Genomic DNA, 23,273 nt, shown 5'->3' with positions numbered 1-23,273 from the left:
ACAATTCCCATTGCCAGATTCTCAGTGATATAATGAATTTCTGTTACTTGAACTCCACTTTATTTACTGAGGCTGCAATCCATAGGTATCTGGGAGTGCGCCCCATTGAATACAGTAGGGCTGACCTCTGAGTAAGCATGCACAGGACTGCACTGTTAAATTTCTATCCTAAGCAGAGAATTTATGGAAGATGTTCAAGGACACCATTCTTAATGCTGAAGTTCATAAAGAAATCTCATTGATTCCCAATGGGATTAATTGTGAGCAAGTGATTGATTTAGTGACAAGCCAGCCTTTTCAGGCTTCTGGCATGATTTGCTCTGGGTATATTATTGTCCAAAGGTCAAACAGGAACTCCAAAATATTGTAATAATTGCAGTAGACTTTTGTCATTTTTGTTTAGCACACTGGTAAAACGAACCCTTTATTAAAGTTAGCAGTGAAATAAGTAAGGAGAAAGAGATTGGATTGGAAAAGTCACCACCAGAATGAGCCAAGATACTTAGCTTTGCGTCACAGAGCTTACTTGCTGTTACGGAAAAAGGTAGGTTGTCAACATTTAATCCTTTTTAAGGGTTTATTACTAGGCAGTGCAAAAAACAAGGGATGCCTGCTTTCCCCCTGATGAGCACGCTTAAGTCGGAACCTGTAAAGGTCATTCTAAATGCAAATGGCTAAAAGTGATGACAAGGTAACAGCATGTCATGAGTTGCCCACAGATGATTTCAACAATGTATTGAAAAGTGAGGCAATTTAATAGATACTTTTTAGGCACTGCTTTTTGAAGGAACTCTTTTGATTAACTCGTGGACCATGTTCCTTTCTGGACAATCTTCTGAGGCCCCATGCCAGTAGTAGGCAGGGTCAGAGCAAAAGGTAGGCTGATGTCATGGACTGGCAGGATGCAGAGGAATGGTGGGAAGCACTAGTTGGGGGACCCCCCAAGGGAAGAAGGTTCAGAGCCAGGGGATTGGTGGCAGATGATGATGAGTGGTCAGAGGGAGAAGACTGGGAGGATGAGGTGTAGGAAGCTAAAGATGTAAAAGGGTTTAGTGAGCAGGGAGAGGTTTTGGAAGAGGGAAGACCAGAAGCTGAAGTAGAAACAGAAGAGGAGGGAGGCCAAGAAGCAGAGATATGTCAGGGTGTTGAAGAAGCAAGGGTGTCTCCCTTTCCTGTTGTGACAAGTTCCCCTCTCCCTGGTCTTCCAGGTCCAGGAGAGGTATGAAGTGGGAGGAGCAAAGGTGGGCGCACCAATGTAGTGCTTGGGAAAGACCAAGGAGAAGAAGAGACTTAGGCAGCTGTGGGAAGATCAAGACCTTCAGTCTCCAGAATTGCCTCACAGGGACAAGACCTATCAAGAAGAGTTACTGTGCTCATTAGGCCTGGCACTCCTGGGCAGACCTTGTTTTGTCTAATGAAATGTTAACTTCACTTATTCTGCGTAATTTATTGCTGGCTCGCTCCAATGAATATTAATTCTGCCTTTGTTCAGTAGGCTAGCCCTTCCATCCAGGCAAGGAAAAGGCATTATCAGAGTTCAAAGACGCATTCCAGGCAAGCAAACACACAGTCAGGCTGCAAAGTATGACCAGTGTGGGGTGTGGCCTAGGGAGCGTTCTGATGGCCAGACAGATAAGGGTAGAAGTTTGAAGCAAAGTACATGAGGAAGCCTTGGGTCTGGGAACATTGGTCTCCACCCACCAGCTAAAAAGCATCAGGGAGAACATGATGTGAAGTTGAGAAGTGGTAGGCCTAACCATTTTGTGACCCCACTGCTCTTCCCCCTCCATTCTCACTCTCTACCGTTGCTTTCCCCCTGCTAGGTCTCCACATGCATGTTTGTCTCAGCTGGGAGAGAAAAATGGCTGGAGAGGAGAGTGCTGGGCAAAGCAGCAGATTAAACACACTGTCTCCACTCACTGGCTCTCTCCCTTGCACAGGCCCCATTAAGACATTTGGCTTGGCTCTGTTGCACAATCTGAGCTGCGCTGCGGGGTTGGCTCGCCTTATGTTCAAAGAGCAGCATCCCACAACAGTGCAATCAAACTTCATCACAAACCATTTGTGTCTTCTTCTCTCTTTTTTGGCAGGGTGAGGATTTGGGATGTCAAGTGTTGTTGGATAAACAAGTTAACGGGCAAAAAGTTGCCAAGAAATTTGTAAAGCAAGAACAGAGAGAATTCAAGGTGTCTGCCTCCTCTAAAGCAGCAGATGTGGGCGATATAAAAAAATGTGTGCTTGAATAAATGTTTTAAAAATAAAGCAATGTTAATGCCAGGAAGCAGGGAGTGGCACACAAGAGCCCTGTGATGCAGATTTACTTGGAGAGAGGCTCTAAAGGTACCCTCCCTTAACCCTCTTAGGGGCAAACATATTGTGCTTAACACACAGCACGCAGCTAAGCCTTTCTTAAAAAAACAAAAACAGTAACAGTTGTGGTGCGGCCTGTTGTTGGGATCACAGAATGTAGGGACTGGAAATTTATACTGTTCCCTCCGCAGCTGCAACCTCACCTGAAAATTCCTACCTCTCCCAGCATGGCTACAAGGCTCGGTACAAATTGTTCCCATTGATACTGATGAGATCTTTTTTTCCTTTTTTCTTTTACTAAGTGTCATAGCTGGGTGTATGTGTGGTCTTCAGGCAGGTGCAAGACACCGCCCCCCCCATGTAATTAACTCAAGAAAAACAGGAGACATATCACATGCTACACATTAAGCATAAATGTAGTCTAACCCTATATGCATGGAAAAAAAACACACGTGAACTGGACTACGTCATATTTAACTGGATGTAGTGTCTTCTCGATTCCTCACCTTACATCCTCCACCTTTCGCCACATTGTAAATACTTTCTTTTTTAAGGAAGACTTTTGGTTAAGTGTTACTTTATCTCTGCAGTGACACCATACATGTGTACTCAGAAGAAATCCCCTCACTCAGGAATCTGCTCCAATCTCGTTTCAGACCTGGTCTGGAGAGTGGGGTTGTTGGGGAGTACAACCCTGTTAGTTCTCCTGGAACTCTAGGTGGTTTTTTAATGCCATTCAGAAGCAGGTGCTAGGGGGTTACTGTTCCATTTCATGGCTGTTGATTTTGGGGTTCCTCGGGGTTCTATCCATCCCTGATGCTTTTTAACAGTTACTTGAGAATTTGGGATGAAGTGGGTTTGGGATGAAGTGTCATTAGTATGCAAGTAACCCACAGCATTACCTCTCTTTTTTCTAGTCTCAGGGAGGCTGCGCAAACCATGGATATGAATACAGAGGCAGTTTTAGGGTATATAAGGGGAAACCAACTAGAAATTAATTCATATAAGACACGAGATACTATGGCTGGGGGAATTTGCTCATCTGTAGGGAGGTTTGTGACAGAGTTTGGACGGTGTTGCACTGCCATTAGAAAAAAAAAAATCTCCTGGACTCAGTGCTTATCAGTTCAAGGATGCACTCCCCTGGTGACTAGGATTTTTTAAAAAATCAGTTTAGGTTAAGTTGCCAGCTGCAACCCTATTTAGAGGACGTTAACCTTACAATAGTCATACATCCTAGTTACATCCAGACTAGACTACTGTAATGCACTCTGAGTGTTTGGAAGCTTTATGTCTGAAAACCTTTGAATTCAAGTGGAGCACCAAAGCACAGTCTGTGTAAGAGGTTGTGCCTGAGACTCTGATTGGGCTGAGATTTCCCCCTGGAGAGTCAGGTCTGATCAGGGTCATAGGCAGTAAAACATATACCGGTCTGGGAATGGAGGAGGAGAAATTGGTAGGAATTTACTCCGGCATTTTACCATTGATTTTTAAAGATAGCTCCCCATGAATCTGCAGGGACTTCCACTTAAACATCGATGGAACAGTGTACCCAATATTTAGGATAAACGCTACAGTGCATGGTGAGGTGGTAGTTTTCCATTTGAAAGCAATCTCTGAACTAAAAGAATTTGAACAGGAAGAAACACAAAAGCAAAGAAGAATAACCAGTAGGACAAAAGTGTAATGGTTAACATGCTGCAGATACGTAACTACAGAGAAGACTCTACAATAGTTATTTTAGTTTATACTGATGTTTAAGGTGACACCTTATCTAATTGTTCTGTACCGCTATATCATTCAGCATTTGTAGTATTTGACTTTGATAATTTTTTTATAGGATTTTCTCAACATAGTTATTTGAAGAACTATGAAGTGGTATTCTACTTGTACTATTACCACTCCTACGAGACAGAATTTTAGAGCAACTCCCTGCCTCTCCCCAAAAAGTGCCTTACCAGTAAATCAACCAGACTATGGTTCAACAGCATTGTTTTGGGGAAGGTCAGTGGGTCAATGACAGAGCATCTTGCAGACAGAAGGTCCCAGATTCAATGCCTGGCATCTCAAAATAGAACTGGGAGAGAGTATGGGATGATAATAATAATAATAATAATAATAATAATAATAATAATAATAATAATAATAATAATGTTATTTATACCCCGCCCTCCCCAGCCAAGGCTGGGCTCAGAGCGGCTTACAAGCAATAATAAAAACAAGATGAATGATTACAACTTAAAAACAAAAATAAAATACAACATTAAAATAATGGAACATTAAAATATTAAAATGTAGCCTCATCGCAGGAGGAGAAGGAAAAGAAAAAAGATAAAAAAGAGAGAGGGAGGGAATCAAATTGGCTCCAAGCCAAAGGCCAGGCGGAACAACTCTGTCTTACAGGCCCTGCGGAAAGAAATCAGATCCTGCAGGGCCCTGGTCTCATGAGGCAGAGCGCTCCACCAGCCTTATATAACCAACATGCTTAAGTCTAATTAATGCAGACCACAGAGTAAGCTGTCCTGCCAGGCTTAGCTCACCTCAGCTCAAGCCTTTGTTCCCCTTCAGTATACCTGAGAAGCTCAATGTGTGAGGAGGTCTGAGCTGGATGCTCCAAGCTCGGACCGCATGGTTCTTACAAGCTACTCTTGAGTTCCTATACAAATAATTTAGGAACATTCATCACTTTGAAACTAAACTAAGTTTTACTGCCTGCGCAACTTTTTTCTGAACGCTGTATGGAAAAGCACATGAACCTGACCTTTGAAGAGTTTCTAAGTAAACCAAATTTTAACTTACCAAATGTGTGGTCTTTACCTTTGTTGGAGAAAGAGGGAAGTTTTGGAACTCCCAAGGGCATATTTTAAGGGGCAAACAACCTATATTTCCGTGCTTCACTTTGCTGCATATTTTGCGATTTTGCTGGGGTTCTCCTACCAAAGAGTACTTGCCCCAAACTTGGATTTTGGCTGCCAGGAATTCTCCTTTCATATACCTATTTTTTCCTTACCAATAACAGAGACTCCTGCCTGAAACCCTGGGGAGCCACCGCCAGACATTGCAGACAATACTGAACAAGATGGACCAATAGTCTGATTCAGCATAAAGCAACTTCTTATGTTCCCACGTTTTCTCAAGTAGCCAACCAGATGTCTCTAAAAGCTTTCTGTGATGGCCGACTCCTGTTGTCTATTCCCAGAACTTGGCACTCAGAAGTGACTCACCACCTCTTTAGCTATTTATAGACCAATCTTTGCGGCAATTTCTGTGTAGCTAGATCATGATAAATTACACCAAGCAGCAACTTCATGGGGGAAACCGGGTGAACTAATTGATGAATGAGAATTTGCAAACAAATCAGATGAAATGACCAGAGATCAGCCACTGGAGAAAGAGATATGCTTTGCACAGGCAAGTACTTGCTTCCAGTATGAGATCTCAAAACTTAGAAAAAGCAAGAATGGTTGCAAGCCAAACTGAGAAAGTGATGGTGGAAGCCAACAAACAAAGCTGTAAGATGCGCAGTTCAGTTCAAAGCTGTGGATCCTCTGCTGAAAAGCCCATCGACAACACAGACATATGCTCAAAAAGCAAAGCAAATGAAAACAGCAGAGCCAGCAAATGGATAGGAGATGAAAAAAAAGCATGTTGCCACTGTGGATCTAAGCAGCATCTCCACCATGAATGCGTAAGTTCTACAAAATGCCCGGAAAACACAGTCTAGGTCAAAAGGCAGTTCATGTGACAGTTGCACCTTCAGTGCTGCAAATCCTGATTCTGCTCATGTACATGCATGCACATCAGTCTCTTCTAGTCACCCGGGGAACCTTTCACCCCCTTGGGTAGCAAGCAGTGGCTACTTCTGTCATGGGAGATGTCTTTCTCCTCTTTCCCCCATGCTTCTCTGAAAACCAAAGGAGACACTTTATGCTCACCCATCCCTATTAATGCTATGGTGTTTCTAACAAACACCCACATCTCTTTCACTGTGCTTTATTAGAGCGCCGATCACTGTAGCAATTCCCGTTACAAAATTCCATTAGGGGAAACTTAGATGAAATAGTTTCCTTTCTGCTCCATGGCAAGGCCAGGCCTAAATGTGTTTCTGTCACCTTGGTGATCCCCTGTGAGGAGGAATACGGTGGCAGGCACAGGAATCAGTAAAGGAAACAGGCAAGGAATGGTAGAAAAATTTCAGAGGTGTATTTTCACAGGGAGAGTTTGCTGGTGAGGAAAGAGTTTTAGCGAGGAACCTGACAGCTGCTTTTTTTTAAATGCCGTAACAACAGAGCTAGATAGTGCAAGAAACATGTTGTCTCTTTCTCCCCTGTTCCCTACAATGTATATAATATAGCATCACAGCGTATGACATGATGTCATCGTGGAGCACTGTGTTTCTTTGGCTCAACGACCAACGTCCAATTATGTTTTATTAACTTATTTGTGTGTTTTGCTTATATAGCTCTTTGTCCTGAGGAACGTACAGGAAAAGTTGAGAAACAGCAGAGGCCAGGACAAAGAGGGAAATACAGTAGTACCTCAGGTTAAGTACTTAATTTGTTCCGGAGGTCCGTTCTTAACCTGAAACTGTTCTTAACCTGAAGCACCACTTTAGCTAATGGGACCTCCTGCTGCCGCCACGCCGCCGGAGCACGATTTCTGTTCTCATCCTGAAGCACTATTTCTGGGTTAGCGGAGTCTGTAACCTGAAGCCTATGTAACCTGAAGCGTATGTAACCTGAGGTACCAGTGTAATATGTGATTGCTAACCAAGCAATCCTATCTATAGAAAGCCTGTGTAAATTTCCCCTTTTCCAAACTCAGATCAGGAGGAATTTTATTTACACCAACCAAAAGGTTGTCCTTTTCCTGCCAGGTTGCAAGGTCATGTGACTGAGCTGAAAGCCCCTTTTACGCCGGCATAAATTCTGAGCCCCAGCGTATCTCCAGATGAGCTGGCTGAAGAAGTTATACCAGCATAGCCTCTGCTGAGCCCTGCCTCAGCAGGGAAAGCCCAAGGTATACTGAAACCAAACTCTCTCATCCTTGTGGATTTTGGGTTTGGAGTGTGTTGTTAGGGTCGAATTACATGTCATGCTCAATGCATCGCTTGGTGTGGGCAGAATTTAGATTAGGAGCCACTGGTAGATCTCTGAGTGGTTTGCAGTTGCTTGGCAAGTGTTTCAGACTCTCAATTCTTCAACAATTAAAAACAGCCAAATTTGTTTTCATGGGTTAGGTTGCAGAAACTAAACTAGGTAATGGACTAGCATGTTATTTTGTTCAGTCCCGGAACTGAAAACAAATTCATAGGCTCATAATGTTCAGGGGATGCCCCGTTCTTTCATGCTAACTTTTGAACCTGGTTCTGCTTGCTAGATTTTGGGGTTCCAGGGGAAACACACACACACACACACACACACACACGAGAGCCAACACCTACAGTGTGTGTGTACTTGTGTCTGACATTGACAATCCCTTCTTTCTAATCCCTTCTTTCCCTGCCCGCCCCTGAGACAGCAATGAGGATTAATTAAAAAAGAGTTCAGATTGACACTATATCTATCTGCCTATCTATATCTCATAGCTGCCTGTGTGTAGAGGAGATATTTGGGGGAGGGGTGCAGCTGGGGAGGGGATATCAACCTCCCTGCCAAGTGATGAAATGTAGTCCAAATAATAATCTCCCTTTGCTTGTAATGATTATTGTTAATGCTATTCCCCCCCCCCAATGAGGAATAGCTTCATGGGCATAGTCAGCATTTATTCTGGGAGGCAGGCTTTATGTTGGGGGGCAAACCTGGGTTATCAGTGATGCAACTGGTTAAGCATTTTTATTTACCGGTATTTACTTGATATAGGGGTGGCAGCTGCCCCCACCCCCGCTCCTTTGGCTACGCCCATGCATAGCTTTATGCTATACATTAGGCATGATGTATAATTTGAGCTGGGTTGCAGTAGGGGAAGGGAACTAAGGGGTTAAGCCAACAGCTCCAAGGGAAGGTGGGTTTTGAGGAGGGGGGGTTTGCAGAAAATACAAGAGGGAGTCTTACACAGCACCTTGGTGTCGTGGTTTGTGCTATGTAACACATGGAAAAGGGAGAAATGATTTTTTCTTGTATTGTGAACTTTCTGCCTTATAGTTCTGCTTATTATTATTATTAATTCTTCTTCTTCTTAATATACAGAACAATCAACAAAGCAGTGAGATGCTCAGCCTGAGAGGGTTGTGCTCACGCAGAATCAGTTCACTAAATAAAAAAGGTAGAAAGGTAAAGGACCCCTGGATGGTTAAGTCCAGTCAAAGGTGACTATGGGGTTTCAGCACTCATCTCACTTTTTGGGCTGAGGGAGCCGGTGTTTGTCCACAAACAGCTTTCCAGATCACGTGGTCAGCATGACTAAACTGCTTCTGGTGCAACGGGACACCGTGATGGAAACCAGAGCACACGGAAACACCATCTACCTTCCCGCCATAGCAATACCTATTTATCTACTTGCACTGGTATGCTTTTGAACTGCTAGGTTGGCAGGAGCTGGGATAGAGCAACAGGAGCTCACTCGGTTGTGCGGATTGCCTAATTTCATGAAGTGGAGAAACAAAGGGAGAGATGGGGTGGGTGAGAGAACTATACAATGCTGCAACTTTGGCTTAGCTTTGGTTTTTAGATTCATCCAACACCAGCTGTGGCTACCAGCCCAGGTTAACTTTTCCTGAAGATAAACATTCCTTCATAGAAAATAGATTTCCTCCTACCCTGACCCAAAACAACAGCATAATCAAGAAGTCCTTCATGGCTACTTCTTATCAATAAACTGGGTGGAAACAACCTCTCAGTCTGTCTGTTTCTCCTCATGTGAGATTAAGCTGCAAAACCATTGTATCCAGCGCCTGACTCCTGCAGATAAGCATAACCTCCATTCTTATCCGTAGAAACATCACTGACCATCACTACCTGTTAAACAAGCACCTTTCTCTAGCAAGCCGTACAAAACTCAGGAGACAGCATTCTCTTAGCACAATAGCATCCCCATTGCAATGCAGGAAAAAGAGAGCTGTATTTGAGCAAATCAGCAGTAAGTACAGAAACGCACAGCAGGAAAACCTGCTCACCGCTGCAGTGCATTTGTTTGTTTTCAATAGACACCAAAGCACTTCTGTGCTCAAGACCGCCTGGGATTGGTTCTAAAACTTATCTGTGGCCTCAGGTACATTGCAACCCTTTATTTTTACATATATTTATACAGTCTCCAAATGCACTTTGGTACAATAGAGGAGTCTTAAATAGTCATGAATGGATGTTGTTTGAAACTTCCAGCAGATCCTTGATGCCTTCTAACAGGCTTCTCAATGCTAGAGTGGTTGTCTGTGTAATGTACACTTTGCTTTCTTTCGCACAACTATCATTTTCTTCCACATTTCGCATTCACACCCACACCTAAGGCTCACTGGATGATGGCTCCGACCTGGTGGAATGCTCTGTCCCATGAGACTAGGGCCTTTCAGGATTTAACCTTCTTCCGTCGGGCCTGTAAGACAGAGCTATTCCACCTGGCCTTTAATTTGAATTCAGCCTGATCTTTTATTTCCCTTTTCTTCCCTCCCCCTCCTCTTTTATGAAGATTACCCGCTCTGAGACCCCACAGCTAATTCTCCCCTGGCCTCCTCGCTGGCCCAAGTAGAACCAATTCAGCCAGCTAGCCCTGGGGATTATCTAATGCTTATTTCCCCTAAATTGATTTCTGAATTTTGAATTTTATTGTTATTGATGTTTTTGTACTGTATTTTATGCTGTTTTTACAATTAAATGTTTTGAATTTGTTGCTGCCCTGAGCCCGGTTTTTGACCCGGGAAGGGCAGGGTATAAATAAATTATTATTATTTATTATTATTATTATTATTATTATTATTATTATTATTATTATTAATTACTGGAGACTAGAACAAGCCCCCCTTTTTTCTTGCATTATGTCTAGTCTAGTCTAGTCTATTCTCAAAAGACTGACTGGCCCTATTTCAAGAGAACTCAAAGTGGAAGGAACCTTTCAGTCAGACTGGCCGCTTAAGCAAGGAAAAGCCTAATACATAAGCTGAGCAGTTAATTCACTAGACTCTCTGTGAGTCCTATGAAAATATCGGATCTGCCAAGTTCAGCTAGCCTTATGTTAACAGGTGGGAATAAATATAGGACATGCCAAGAATATGTAGACAGAGCTGGTACAGAAGGACAGAATTAAAACTGCTAGCAATTGGCAAGAAATACTGCAACCTTCTTCCAGGAATGCCCGCCAGAGAGAAAAGCTTGCTGAACTCAAAACAGCAAGTAAATACTGCTTATATTGCATTTTTGTTTTAATGCAACCATGCAGCCTTCATAATTACATATCTGGTGAGGCACTTCTCCAGGTGTACTGATACAGAGAAGGACCTATCAACCTTTTTATGGTTAGTAACCATAAAAATATGTGTGACAGGCAGAAATTCAACAAGAGAAGCTATGCTGGCCTAGAGATACAGAGGTGTTTTTTGGGTTGTTTTTTTTTTAAAGAGGCTGCCAACCCTTTCATATTTGAAGTCTTTCTTGGCTTTTTGTCTGTTTGTTTTGGTTTTGGCTTAGAATTCAGAAAATCAAGAAAATTGTTCAGAAATAATGGTTTTGAAAATTGGCAGGTTTGGAAGCATGAAACACCCAGGCTTCTTTTGGGTGAGACAGCGTTACTTGAGCCATGCTACTTTTACTTTTTTAAAAAACAACAACCAACTACTAATTATATTCATTCTATTTCCACGTTAAACAACTTTTTAAAAATCCTCTCAAAACACATATTTAAAATGCTTGAAATGTATATTTCCTGAGATTTCATATCGTAATTCACTGAGATCACATTCCTCAAGCATCTCTTAAGTATTGCTAGCTTAAATTATCAGAAGGATGACTACTGAAACTCCAGAGATCATTCACATATATTAAATTGCTCAAGGTTCCCTTCTGCATTGCAGAGGAGATAAATAGTAGTGGGTTAGCCAGTCCGTCCTGAGAATTCTCTCTCAATCTGGATAGTATTCAACAAAACCCCACAAAGCTCTCATACATAGATTTATTGAAGATCACAAGGCACATGCAGAAATATTTACTAACATTCCAATAGGCTGGTTTTTTGGCTGTGAATGAAATTGGTTAGATGCTCTTTATGAAGTTCCACGTAGAGTTCTCGGTGGAGTTCTGTAAGAACGAGTGAGTTCACCCTTCTTTCTAGGTTTGAAGAATTGAACTGAAACTAGATTGCAAAGGAGGAAGGGAGGTTTCTTCCCGATCTGGGCAGAGCCAATAGAAATTAGAATATTGAAATCCCAAAAAGGTTAAGGAACATATTTATGTATGCGGTAGTAAGCAGCTAGGATCGTTATTGCTAAAATATGGAAAGGTGACTCCGCACCCACAAAGTTACATTGGCAAAGTAAAATGTTAGAATATGCTGAACTAGCAATATTAACTGCAAGATTCCGAGACTATCAGATCAAATATTCAACAAAGAGTGGAATATTTATAGAAATTACCTAAAAGAACACTGCAATATTACCAGTTCATTGACAGGTTTGGATTGAGTTTCTGCTTGAAAACAAGAGGTTACAGAACAAAAATGCTAGAGAATCTAGGAGAGATAAAATTAAGTGTGCAGTGAAAGGGAATTTAGGAACCACGGGGGTGGGGGGGGGGACCAGAAGTCACACTAGAATTAGTAAAGGATGAAATTAATTCTGTGTCTTTCTTTTTGGTACGTAAGGAGTGTTTATTTTGGATTGTATTTTGTTAATATTGCTATATATTGTTGCTATATAGTGTTTGATTTGGTTTTCTGTTTTGTTATGTTTTTAAACCAATAAAGCATTAAAAAAAGAAAAAAAGAAACTAGAATATTGCTGTGCCTACATTTCCTAACCTGCCTTGAGGTCTAAAAAAGGGGGAAAGGCACTATCTTTTCTTAAAGGGGCAGCATTCTTCAGTGCAGCAGAATCCCCATCTAGTACTATATTTTTTCATGGCCTTTGCCTGTGATCAGGACCTCAAACCAAGAACCAGCTGCGCACCTCTGAGCCAATCTATCTGGTCCTTGGGATTCCCTCTATGCTACACCCTTTGGTGGCCCAGCTGCACATCTTCCTTGAACGTTTCTTCCAGGCTGGAATGTATCCTTGACCTCCAACCGTGCATCTTGCTTGTCTGGAAGGAAGATAGATAGAGAGATGTGCAGATGTGTGTGTAGATGCCTACTGTAGAAGGTAACATTTGCATGAGTTGCTCTGCCAGTTTTGGCCCCAGCCTTACTCAAGGCTGGAACATGGCCCCCATAAGGCTAAAAGGCAAAGGGATCCCTGACCATTAGGTCCAGTCGTGACCGACTCTGGGGTTGCGGCGCTCATCTCGCTTTATTGGCCGAGGGAGCCGGCATACAGCTTCCGGGTCATGTGGCCAGCATGACTAAGCCACTTCTGGTGAACCAGAGCAGTGCACGGAAACACTGTTTACCTTTCCGCTGGAGCAGTACCTATTTATCTACGTGCACTTTGACGTGCTTTTGAACTGCTAGGTTGGCAGGAGCAGGGACCGAGCAACGGGAGCTCAGCCCATCGCAGGGATTCGAACCGCCGTCCTTCTGATCGGCAAGTCCTAGGCTCTGTGGTTTAACCCACAGCGCCACCCGTGTCCCCCCATAAGGCTACTTGGAAGTAAATGATGGCTCTTTGGCTGGAAAGAGTTACCCATCTGAGGTAACTCTTGGCTGAGACTTGGCTGATTGACTGTGCCATGTGAATTTGGTTAGAACTGGTATTCTGGGTTGCTTCCCATGGTTAAAAATAGATCCTGGCTGGAAATGGGTTACTTAAATTTTAATATTGCACAGCTCTCTTTGGCACTGTTTCTCATTTACATCAACATATCCCACTGTTTTCTTTATGAAATCACAATCTTGGCCCATCCTGATAGGGCTTCTGCATCTTCCCGTTGACTTGTATGAACATGGAAGCAGTTGCAATGAAACAGGAAGAGGAAACAGAGGAAAGAGGCTCTTCTTTCCTTCCATTATATTTGTGCCGTCTTCAAGCTACTGGTGTTGTGTTACTGAGATGAAGGGGAATGTACTCTCAGTGCTCTCAGAAGGGATAATCTTTTTCAGAAAAAAAGTCTGGAAGTAGAGGCACTTCAGAAACTGTTTTCCATATGTTTGTTTCATAAGCCAACGGTTTATCTTTTATTGCTGAAAATATGGTATTTGTAACTACCTGTGACAGCTTGCCCTATAAAAATCTGTTATGGAATAATGCCACTGGCACTCATGGGCAGCAAGGCTCTAAGTGAACCTGGTGTTTTGTTCATTAAGATAGCTTAGTTTGCTCATCACCACTGATGCTCCAGAGAGATTTAAGAGGGCAGAGGACACATCTCAGCCTCTGTAACAGGAACTGTGTGTGTTTGCACACATTAAATGGCTGTTCCATATACCTGCTGTCTGAGTGCATGTGATGAGCACTGGATTGAGTTCATTGGGACTAACCTGAGGTAAAAATGCAATCAGCCACAATGATGAAAATATATGCATTTCTCTTCATTTGTTTATTTTTCATTTTCAGAAATATTGATTAACTCAAAGACGGATGACAGTGGGATGAGAGGTGCAATTCAGAAAGCTCTGCTGTTTGCTAATGCAAACTTAAAGCATTTTTATTTATTTAGATATTTAGTCTTGGGGAGGTAGAGAAAGGTTGGATCCTGCTGGTCTGCTGAATTTGACCCAATTGCTTTAAGATTCCATCTACCAGAAACAACTTCATTTATATTTCAAATGCTTCAAATCAATATTCTGTTGAGCCCCTCCTCCCGCTTGAGTTTGGGATCACCCCACCAGCAAAAGCAACAACAACGTACAACTGAAGATTTTAAGGAATAGATTGCCTGTTATAAATAATTTATGACTGTCATAAAGGAAAAACAGATTGTGAAATACTGCTGACGAAAACAATACCTATATTAAAGGATGAACCTTCCTGACTCTGCCTTGCCTGACTTCGCTTTTTTTACAATCCTGTCGTCTCTCCCTCCCTCTCCACCCCCTCATCCCCATTTTTTGAAAATGTCATTCAGGCTTCCCGTGCTCAGCCACACTCAGCAATGAAAAATGCAAAAGCTGCTTCTGCTCACAAAGAAATACTTGAGATAATCTGAAAATAAACAAACAAACAGGAATAGCCCACCATCCCAAGGATTAGAAATGCTTGTGTGCATAACAGACATTTGCATCTGAAAAACTGGGTTAGAGTAAGCATCTTATGTAGGGTCTGAAAGCCCGACACTGGGTGTATGCCAGTGAAACAATGAGATGGGATGACCTTAAACCTTCACTGGTCCACGAGAGCTTAATTCAGTCTGGGGAGAACTGGCCTGGCAAGCCCTTGTAGGTTGAAATTGATGGAGTGCAGCTGAGACCTTGGTTAGGCATCTCTGGCCAGGATTTGAAGCAGCTTAGATAAGAAGAAAGTGCATACGCACACGCTCTCTCTCTCTCTCTCTCTCTCTCTCTCTCTCTCTCTCCTCCTCCTCCTCCTCCCTCCTCAACAATGGAGAAATTTGCCAAGATGATAGCTTGAGTAGCAGAGGATCAGGGAATATGAAGGCACTTCTGGACTGAAGGATAGAGTAGGGAGTAGAGTGGAGTAGGGAGGGAGGGAGGGAATGGAGTAGAGTAGGGAGGGAGGGAGGAGAGAAGGCAAAGAGTTTGAATAGCATGACTGAAGGGGTGGGAGTTCTGCCCCCTTAATTTCCCACACAGGGGGAAATTTAGCTTGTGCATGAAACACATTGTTCCTGTTGACAGTCCCCTTTCTCCACAAGCACTGAAAGAACAAATTCCAGGCGAGGCTGTGCTAGAGAGTTGTGGAAAAGCAACAACAATCATGGCACCTTAAAGACTAGGAGATTTGCTGTGGCACCAGCTCCATCTGCTAGAGCCAATTTCATCCACATACATAAAGCGGTTAGTGGTAACCTCAGTGGGCAGTGCATAAAAAGTGCAAGGAGGTGAGCAAGAAGGCTGAGACTTACTCCCATTGCAACCTCATTGCTCTTCCCTCCTGAAAGGTAGCATCTTTCTAAGTTCTTTGAAAAGAGCTGCATTATTATTATTATTTTGCAAAATGTGGAGAAGAGACCAATTGCTGCTTGTTCCTCTTCTCTGCCTTGTAATGCCCAGAAAAAATGCCTAGTGTAACACAATGCATGGGATGGCATGATATGTCCATGCTACTGGGAATGAGGTAATGCATTGTGTGGTAACATCATATCACACAGAAGCCCCCTTCATGGCTGCACTGCATCCAGAGGCATCACGCTTAGGATGCGGCACTGAAAGTCTGCCTCTGGCTTTGCCCTTGAGACTTCATGGAGCCACCAGCCCTGTGATCAAGTTAGGCTTAGATATCAGCAAAGGAAAGCCTGCACGTGTAGCTCACTAAGCATTATGGAGCCCTGGTCACGTAGCATTCCAGAGCATGTGCAAGGTGCATGGGTGAAGGGTTTCTTTTGCAGGTGCCCGCAGGAGTGGCTGGTATGATGAGGTGGTGCCATGTATGGAACAGTGTCACCACCATGTATCTGGACAGTACAAGGATGAGACAGGATGGCAGGTCAAGGCTGCATGGGTGTACTGTGAACAGCATCAGATTGGACCAGGTTGTGAGCCTGTGTAGCTCACTACCCTGCCCCATCAACAGACCATCAGCTAGGTGGCAGCTGACAGAAGAGTGGCCCTATCCCACTACATGGGCCTCTTATGTATCCATGCCTAATGAATGGGTACTGGGGACTGGACCAATGGTGCCACCTGCCTTTATGGATGGAGCCAGAGGTGATGTATAACAGCCCTATTCTATATGGGATGCCCCTTCATGTGTCAAAGTCTCATGAAAACAACACCTCTGTTTTTCTTCTGATTTCTCATTCTGCCCTGTCACCTGAGCAAATGTCCAAAGAGCTCTACATGGCAACGTGGGGACATGGGTCCTTTATTGCTTGCTTCTATTGCTGCCAGTGTGTGTTGTACTTTCTTGCCTTACCACTGCTGCAGATTGCAACAATGCTGCGAACCACAGGTTAGAAGAAACAGAGCAATATGCCGGGGCAAAACGGCTACCTACATTGATTTCATTAAGCCCTAATTATTATTTTTCTTTCTGCGCAGTTAGCAGCTGTGTAGTAGTTTTGACAAAGCAATGTATCAGAATGCTGTGACAGAGACATGGAATTGGGAACTTGGATCTCTGCTTAAAATCTAGAGGGAAAAGTGGTGGATGGTGTCATTTGGGAATAAAAAGTGATGGGTGGTGACCTTTCTCCTGTCCCACCCCCAGCAATCTGCTCCCCCCCCAGCACTGAATCTTGGCTGGGGAGGAGAGTGTAGGGAATATTTAGTCAGAAGGAATCAAGTAGAAACAACACCTGCCACTTCTCCCCTCCAAATGAACTCTGCCTTCCAATGCTTTTCATGAGTTTGGCTGAGATCACCACTCGCAGCTAGCTCAGTCCTTACACACATTTTGATGAAATACTACAAAAATGACAAAGCTACAGAGTGACTCCAAAGTATGGTGCTTGGATAAACCCCCTAACAGTAGGTTTCATCGCATCATTTAGTACATTAGCACATTTGTATGATGCCAGCTCAGAAATGCCTGCATGAATTTAGCCTCCCACATGGTTGTCTTTTGTACTCTTGTGTCTACATATGAATTATATGCATGTGTTTCTTTAAAATAAAAGTAATCTAAATATATGGCAGATGTGCAAATCCCCCCGGAGGCAAATGTACTTTGGATTCAGAATGGTGACAATGTACTTGACAAAAGTCATCACGCAACTTGCTGTCACATTGTCACCTGTTCATGTGCCTTGCTGTGCCCGAAGCAGCTGTCTAGGAGCCTCACTGGTTCAAGAGAAGTCTCATGTATTTCTCTTGGGGCAACTCTTTCTCTTTTCTGTTGATCTGTTTATAATTTTGCCTGTTGCAGCTCTGAAACATTCATGCTTTGAAAAATGTATGGTTGAATACATAGTGTTGCATTTTTATTGGATTCCTAAGGCACCTGAAAGTATTTTCATTGAAAGCATTGAACTCAAAAGTCAGTTCCTATCTGTCATGATTGCAGTCAGCATTACTGGCATAACTGGAAAAGCATCAGAAAGTAGGATTTTGCCCTATCGAAAACTACCCTAGCATGTGTTCATCACGTTCTTCCCTGATTGCAATCCACTGCTCAAGAATTTGGAGGAGATGACTTCATGATAACAGAGGCATGGAATAAAAAACCCCAAGACCTGGCTAACGCAGGAGCCCCAGAGTTCACACACAGTGAGGAGCCGCCAAACAGCTGTAGCAGATATCAGCTCTAACAACCTACAAAGAGAACTCTTCCATCTCTCTCCGAGTTTGCAGCCTACTCAGTCTCCAGCATCAGTTGGCTTCTTCTAGTGCCACCAAAAGAACAAGGAAAACTTAGTCATGCAAGGGATTCCATGCAGTGCATTTTTTGTTCTTTTCTGCAACTAAGAGAAGCAGCTGGGTGCTGCCAGAAGTGGAGAGAGCAAGCAATGGCAGTCAGAGACGACGCCAAGGGGTTCTCCACATGCGGTTGTAGCAGCTGAAAGAATCAGCAGCTAATACAATCAGCTGGAGTCTTCCTATCACATGGAGACTCTATTAGGCACTCCTGTGCAAGCTCCTCCCAAGTTTAAGATAGCTGAATCTTGGGGATTCTCACTAATTAAATTTGAGCACGACACAGTAGAAGCGGTCAGCATTTGAAGGACCCAGAAATTTCTGGGAAGAAGACAGTACAACACTTCCACGAACAGAGTAAGAAAATCTACATTGAAATGAAATATGGGGAAGTATATGTTCAGTAGGAGCTGCGTAGCCAAGTATACCAAACGAGACAAGCACCCTAGTGACATCACCTTTCAGGGCTGTAAAGAAACAGCAAAGGGGTGCAGTTGCTGCATACTATCATCCCAAGTGCATCATTCAGGGTGATAACTCAAATGCCCTCTTAGTCCCAATACAGCTTAGCAGGCTCAGACACATGCATGATGACTGCAGCCATCACCTGATAAGAAACTGAGTGATGTACTTGTCTATAAAGCAACCTGCAGGAAGTGAACATAATGAAGGGCAGGTTTCCATTGAGAAGCATCGTGTTTGAGTGGGCACGACATGATACGAAAGCTTTTAATGTGGAGCCTGAGTACTTCCACTGAGATACATGAGCATATGCAAACCAGCCCCGTTTCTCTCAAGTGGCTTCACCAAGAGAGAAGAGGAAAGGAGTTGCAATTATCAACATGCCTCTGATGGCATCAGCATATCATACCTTCAAAATCTCTGTACCTGTATTGCCCTAGATTGCTAAACAGCAAAAATGAATCAAATTGGATTCGTCAGATATAAAAGTCAGAAACAATCAACAGCCCTGCTGCTGTCCTGTCACCAGCAACTCACATTAAAAATATGTAGTGTTCTGGGAACTGGAGCAATGCTCATGTTCAACAAAAGTAGTGCCAAAGTACTAGTCAAAGGACTCTCCCCACATCCTTGACAGGTTCCATGTGCCTCATTCATGCAGCCATCCTGTCTGAACACCCCTGGGTTCCTTCTAAATCAGAAAGAAGTTGTCAAGATACGTACCTTACTTTCAGTGAGCAAGTTGCTTTGTGTAAGATGACAGGAGAAGGCAGGTTTTAAGACACCCTCTTCTTTTTTCTCCATCCCACTCTCCCTTTTAAACACACAATACGAAAAAAACACACACTTGTATTTCTCTGCAGGGGATATGCACTTAATGCCCCTCACATCTCCAGGTTTCTGCAGTTCCAGTACAGGGAAAGGACTTATTGTTCAATTTCTTCAGGGAGGTGGGGTGTGTGTTCAATAGTAGCTTCTGATCTGCTACATGCACAGTCTAATACCAAGCAGTGGCCCACAAGCAAATGGTGCTTGGACACAGTGAAGGGCTGCATGCGGGTCAATAAATTTAAGCTGGATCCAAAACAGACAAGAGGTGTTCTCAAGTCTGGAGATGGAGAGAAAGGCTATTCCAGACAGGATTGCAGTTCCCTGTAAAGAAGAGATCCACAGCTTTTGGTATCTCCTGGATCCAACATGGTCACTGGAGGCTCAATTAGCCTTGATCACTAGAGTGTGCATTTCCAGCTATGGCTGGTTCACTAGCTACAGCTCCTCTTGGACACTGCACTCCACACTCTCCTCACTTCCAGGAATCTGCAATATGCTCTATGTCGGGCTGCATAACACAAGCTTGGTTGGGGGGATTCTGGAATAAATTGAAAGGTTTATTGGGAATAGAGGAAGTGACTTGGCAGTCTAAAAACAAGCTGGAAGTTAAGCCATAATGTGAGGGGAAGGCAGCTCAGTATGCACTTGAGGGTAAGATGTGCAAACTAGCCTTGACAGCTTTGCAGCAGTGGGTGGAACCCTATTGGTCTCTTGTGTCTCCTGATCACTCCTGAACTGGACACTACATCGCCACCACTGCAGTGGTGGTGGTGATGCTCATGAGAATGAAAGCCAGCAGCTATCTCGTATAGCAAACTCCTACAGTGGTCCAGCAAGTATGGGCTCTGGACTCCTGCTATGAGAGTCCCGTGTTTAGTCCTGATGCCTTGCAACCCAAAGCAACCTCATTTCCCAAAGGAAGAAGTGCTTGAGAAATAAAAAGGAACACCCCCTCTTCCAATCTGGTAAATAAGAGAGTTGTGTGTGTGTAGGAGGAAGAGATAGACAAAATTAGGGCAGGGAGTTGATGCAGTCCATGGACCAACAATTAGCTGCCCTTGCAACAGATAATGGTGCTGGTAGTTTACAGCTTCTCCTGTATAGCTTGGCTACTGTGGTATTAAGCTCAAGCAACTGGATTATTCAGCCCTTCATGTGTCCCACTGGTAATTTCCTAATGCATTACCTTGTCACTCACAAGTCTGCCTAGCAATGTTCATTAGGAAGGTATGTGACAGCATCCACTAATGTATGTCTGGGGCAAGAGAATCGATTTCCCCCTTCCTTGCAAAAAGAGAGATCTTTAATAGTAATGCTGCAGGAGAGATTACGAGATGGAAAGTGCACACTGATGGAGTCTACTGCAATACATTATCGGGCAGGAAAATGTCACTGATGTATCACTTACAAAATATTATCCATTTTTTTCCATGGGGTATGAGGCTGCTGGTAAAGCGGGATAAGAGAGTCCGATTATATTTGTGGATGAAAAGATGCCCTGGGGAGGGTAGGCCTGCCTGTTCCTTAATGAACTATTCAAAGGCAACAAATACGGCTTGAGTTTTAATGATCAAGCTGCAAGAGGCAATGGTTGCCTAGATTGCTGCAGCCCAGGATATGGTCTTGAAGTCAAGATCATGCCACCGTGCCAAATTACTTCTGTGGAAATTGATGGGAAAATGGAAAGGATATAAGGTGCTGCTGCTGACAGTAATCCAGGTGGCTGATTTGTTGCTGGGCTTACCCTCCTCGCCACTTCAGATAATTGCAGAACTTTCCCCGTGTTTTACTAAAGGAAATGCTCACTACCTCCTTTCATAAAGTTCGCAGCATCAAACAGATGGTTACCCTATTAGCAACCATTTGCATTTAACACATTTTGTAATGATTTATGCACCACATGTTGCTGAGCAACTCAAAAGCAGTCAGGGGCAAAGAACTACTCGAGTGTGAAAGTGCACATCTCAGGGTACATATCCTTGTGGTATCCAAATCTGTATCTTTTTGCATATTGTGAAAGCAATTAAATTTGAACCACAACTCCCCCTCCCCCTGTCTCCACTACACCACTACCATAGCTAATTAGGTTTGTATCATGGCTGCAATTAGGAGCCTATATATTGCAAGTTGTTTTAAACTGTTTTTAATATTGTGCTTTAATATTGTAACCCACCCTGGGACATTAGGGTGAAGGATAGGTCAGTAGTAGTAGTAGTAAAAATAGTAATAGTAGTATTGTAGTAATAATACTAATGTTCTTATGTACTGGAGAGCATATTAAATATTTCAAAGCTATTTTCTCTCATTTTTAAATATGTCTACCTCAAAAAAAAAAAAACCACAACACATTTATTGTATATCTTCTCTCAAAATATGCTTCAAAAGAAGTTTTGCTACTTGTTTTAGATGAGAACTGGATCAAAACTTTCAGAATGTGTGAAATCCAGTGCATAATATGCACTTTAATCCAAGAGGTATGGATCAGGTAAACTCAGGTCAGTATAGAAAATCAAATTACTTAAGCATGCCTACATACATAGCATCTGTTTATATAGAACAGAGGTCACTAATCTTTTTGGTCCAGTAAGCACAATGTAAATTTTGAGAGAGTGCAGTGGGTGCCAGTCACAAAATGGCTGCCATTATGTGTATGTGACACAACACAATATGGCTGCCATGGGGGCGTGGCATAACACAAAATTAGAGAGACAACCACTCCTCACTACCTTATGTTTGCAATAGGAAGTCAGATACACACTGCTAGTCCTGACTATAGTGATCACATAATATTGATAACACAGAGAATATGATGCTGTTGCTGCCCAATAACAATGGGGAGAATTCCTCTGTACAGTCAGACCTGGGATCCCCAACGCCTTGGTACTCAGACGTTTTGGCTCCTGAATGCCGCAAACCCGGAGGTGAGTGTTCCATTTTGCGAATGTTCTTTGGAAGCCGAATATCCGAACGTTTTGGAAGTTGAACAGACTTCTGCAACAGATTTCGTTCAACTTCCAAGGTATGACTGTACCAGGAAAATATAAAAGGTGCCCCCACCACAATTAGAAATCACTTATCTGCACATTTTGTTCCATAACTTTCTTTCTAAGGGGGCTAGAGACTTACATTTTTTTCTCAAGTGCTGGGTTGGCAACCCCTGAACCCATTTCCCAGGGATACATATGCAGAAGCCTGTATTCATGTGTGCATCAGCATAAAAATCTATGATCTGGAACTCAAATTCTTTTATAAATCTATTTGCTTTTCTTGCACTTTGGGTTCCGTGCCCCTCCAAATGCTACTTTCCTGAGAATGAAGTCCGTGTAGTAGAGAGGGGGAGGAAATTTCAAGTTTATACATTTCCCTTAACCCATGCTGAATCTAACATTCAAACCTGACGATATTGCATTCATTTTTATTTGGAATTGTCTCTTCCTCCTTCTGAATGCAGTCATTTGCTCCTACTGTTTCTGCATCGATAATACATTCAGTAATACAGCTTTTCAAACAGGCCACTTTTATTGTCCTTGAGATTCTGGCTGCTGGATGTTTTCTTTCTCCTTTGATTCCATAACGGAACGCTGCTACATTATGTTCCATTTCAAAGTCATGGAGAAGACAATAAAGAGCCATGGGAAATGGCCGCTATCATTCTAGGCTCCTGGTAGTCATAGAGGAATGAGAAATGTGCTGTTTGCCTTGTTCAAGCTATGTGCACCTTATAGGAGGTCTTGGGCCAGTTAATGAGGAGTATGCTATATTTGTGTGCATACTCCATTTTTATTTTTAAAACTATTTTTTTCTACAAGCTTATTTGCTTCCTTAGAAGATTTTCAATATGTAAGTTTTAAAAAATTGTGTTCATCCATATTTTGGGTCAGTCACATGTAATGGTCCAACAACACAGAGTCTGGCAAGTGATCAGTTCCAAGTCTTCTTTCAGGGTAAATCCGGTACAGTTTTTAGAGTACTAAGAATTTAACAGAAAATTGTATCCTTTCAGGATTTCTTGCCAAACCCTTTTAGATGAGTCCAGAAGATCTGAAATATGTCAGCATTAAGGATTTAACACTTCCAGCAACTTTTCTCATTTATGTAGATGTAATCAGATAATGCCACTT

General features: G+C 42.9%; 2 protein-coding genes across 15 annotated transcripts in view; one reads left to right on the top strand and one right to left on the bottom strand.

The window, feature by feature from the left end:
* NTNG1 (netrin G1) overlaps window positions 1–23,273 on the bottom strand; it is a 212,569-nt gene that overhangs the window by 88,392 nt on the left and 100,904 nt on the right. The gene's annotated exons all lie outside the window — the stretch shown is intronic.
* LOC309373345 (uncharacterized protein) overlaps window positions 21,827–23,273 on the top strand; it is a 69,647-nt gene continuing 68,200 nt past the window's right edge. For all 5 annotated transcript variants that reach the window (XR_014169983.1, XR_014169984.1, XR_014169985.1 and 2 more), the window contains exon 1: window positions 21,827–22,073. Coding sequence is in view for 2 of the 5 variants with exons in the window: in XM_081917480.1 (XP_081773606.1) it covers window positions 21,984–22,073 (90 nt within the window). In the remaining 3 variants the exon portion in view is untranslated. The remainder of the gene's footprint in view (window positions 22,074–23,273) is intronic.

The sequence above is a fragment of the Podarcis melisellensis genome, assembly GCF_964234715.1.
Source record: "Podarcis melisellensis genome assembly, chromosome: 6".
NCBI lineage: Eukaryota > Metazoa > Chordata > Lepidosauria > Squamata > Lacertidae > Podarcis > Podarcis melisellensis.
Note: the sequence above shows the minus strand (reverse complement) of the source record. Positions and strands in the feature narration are given on the sequence as shown.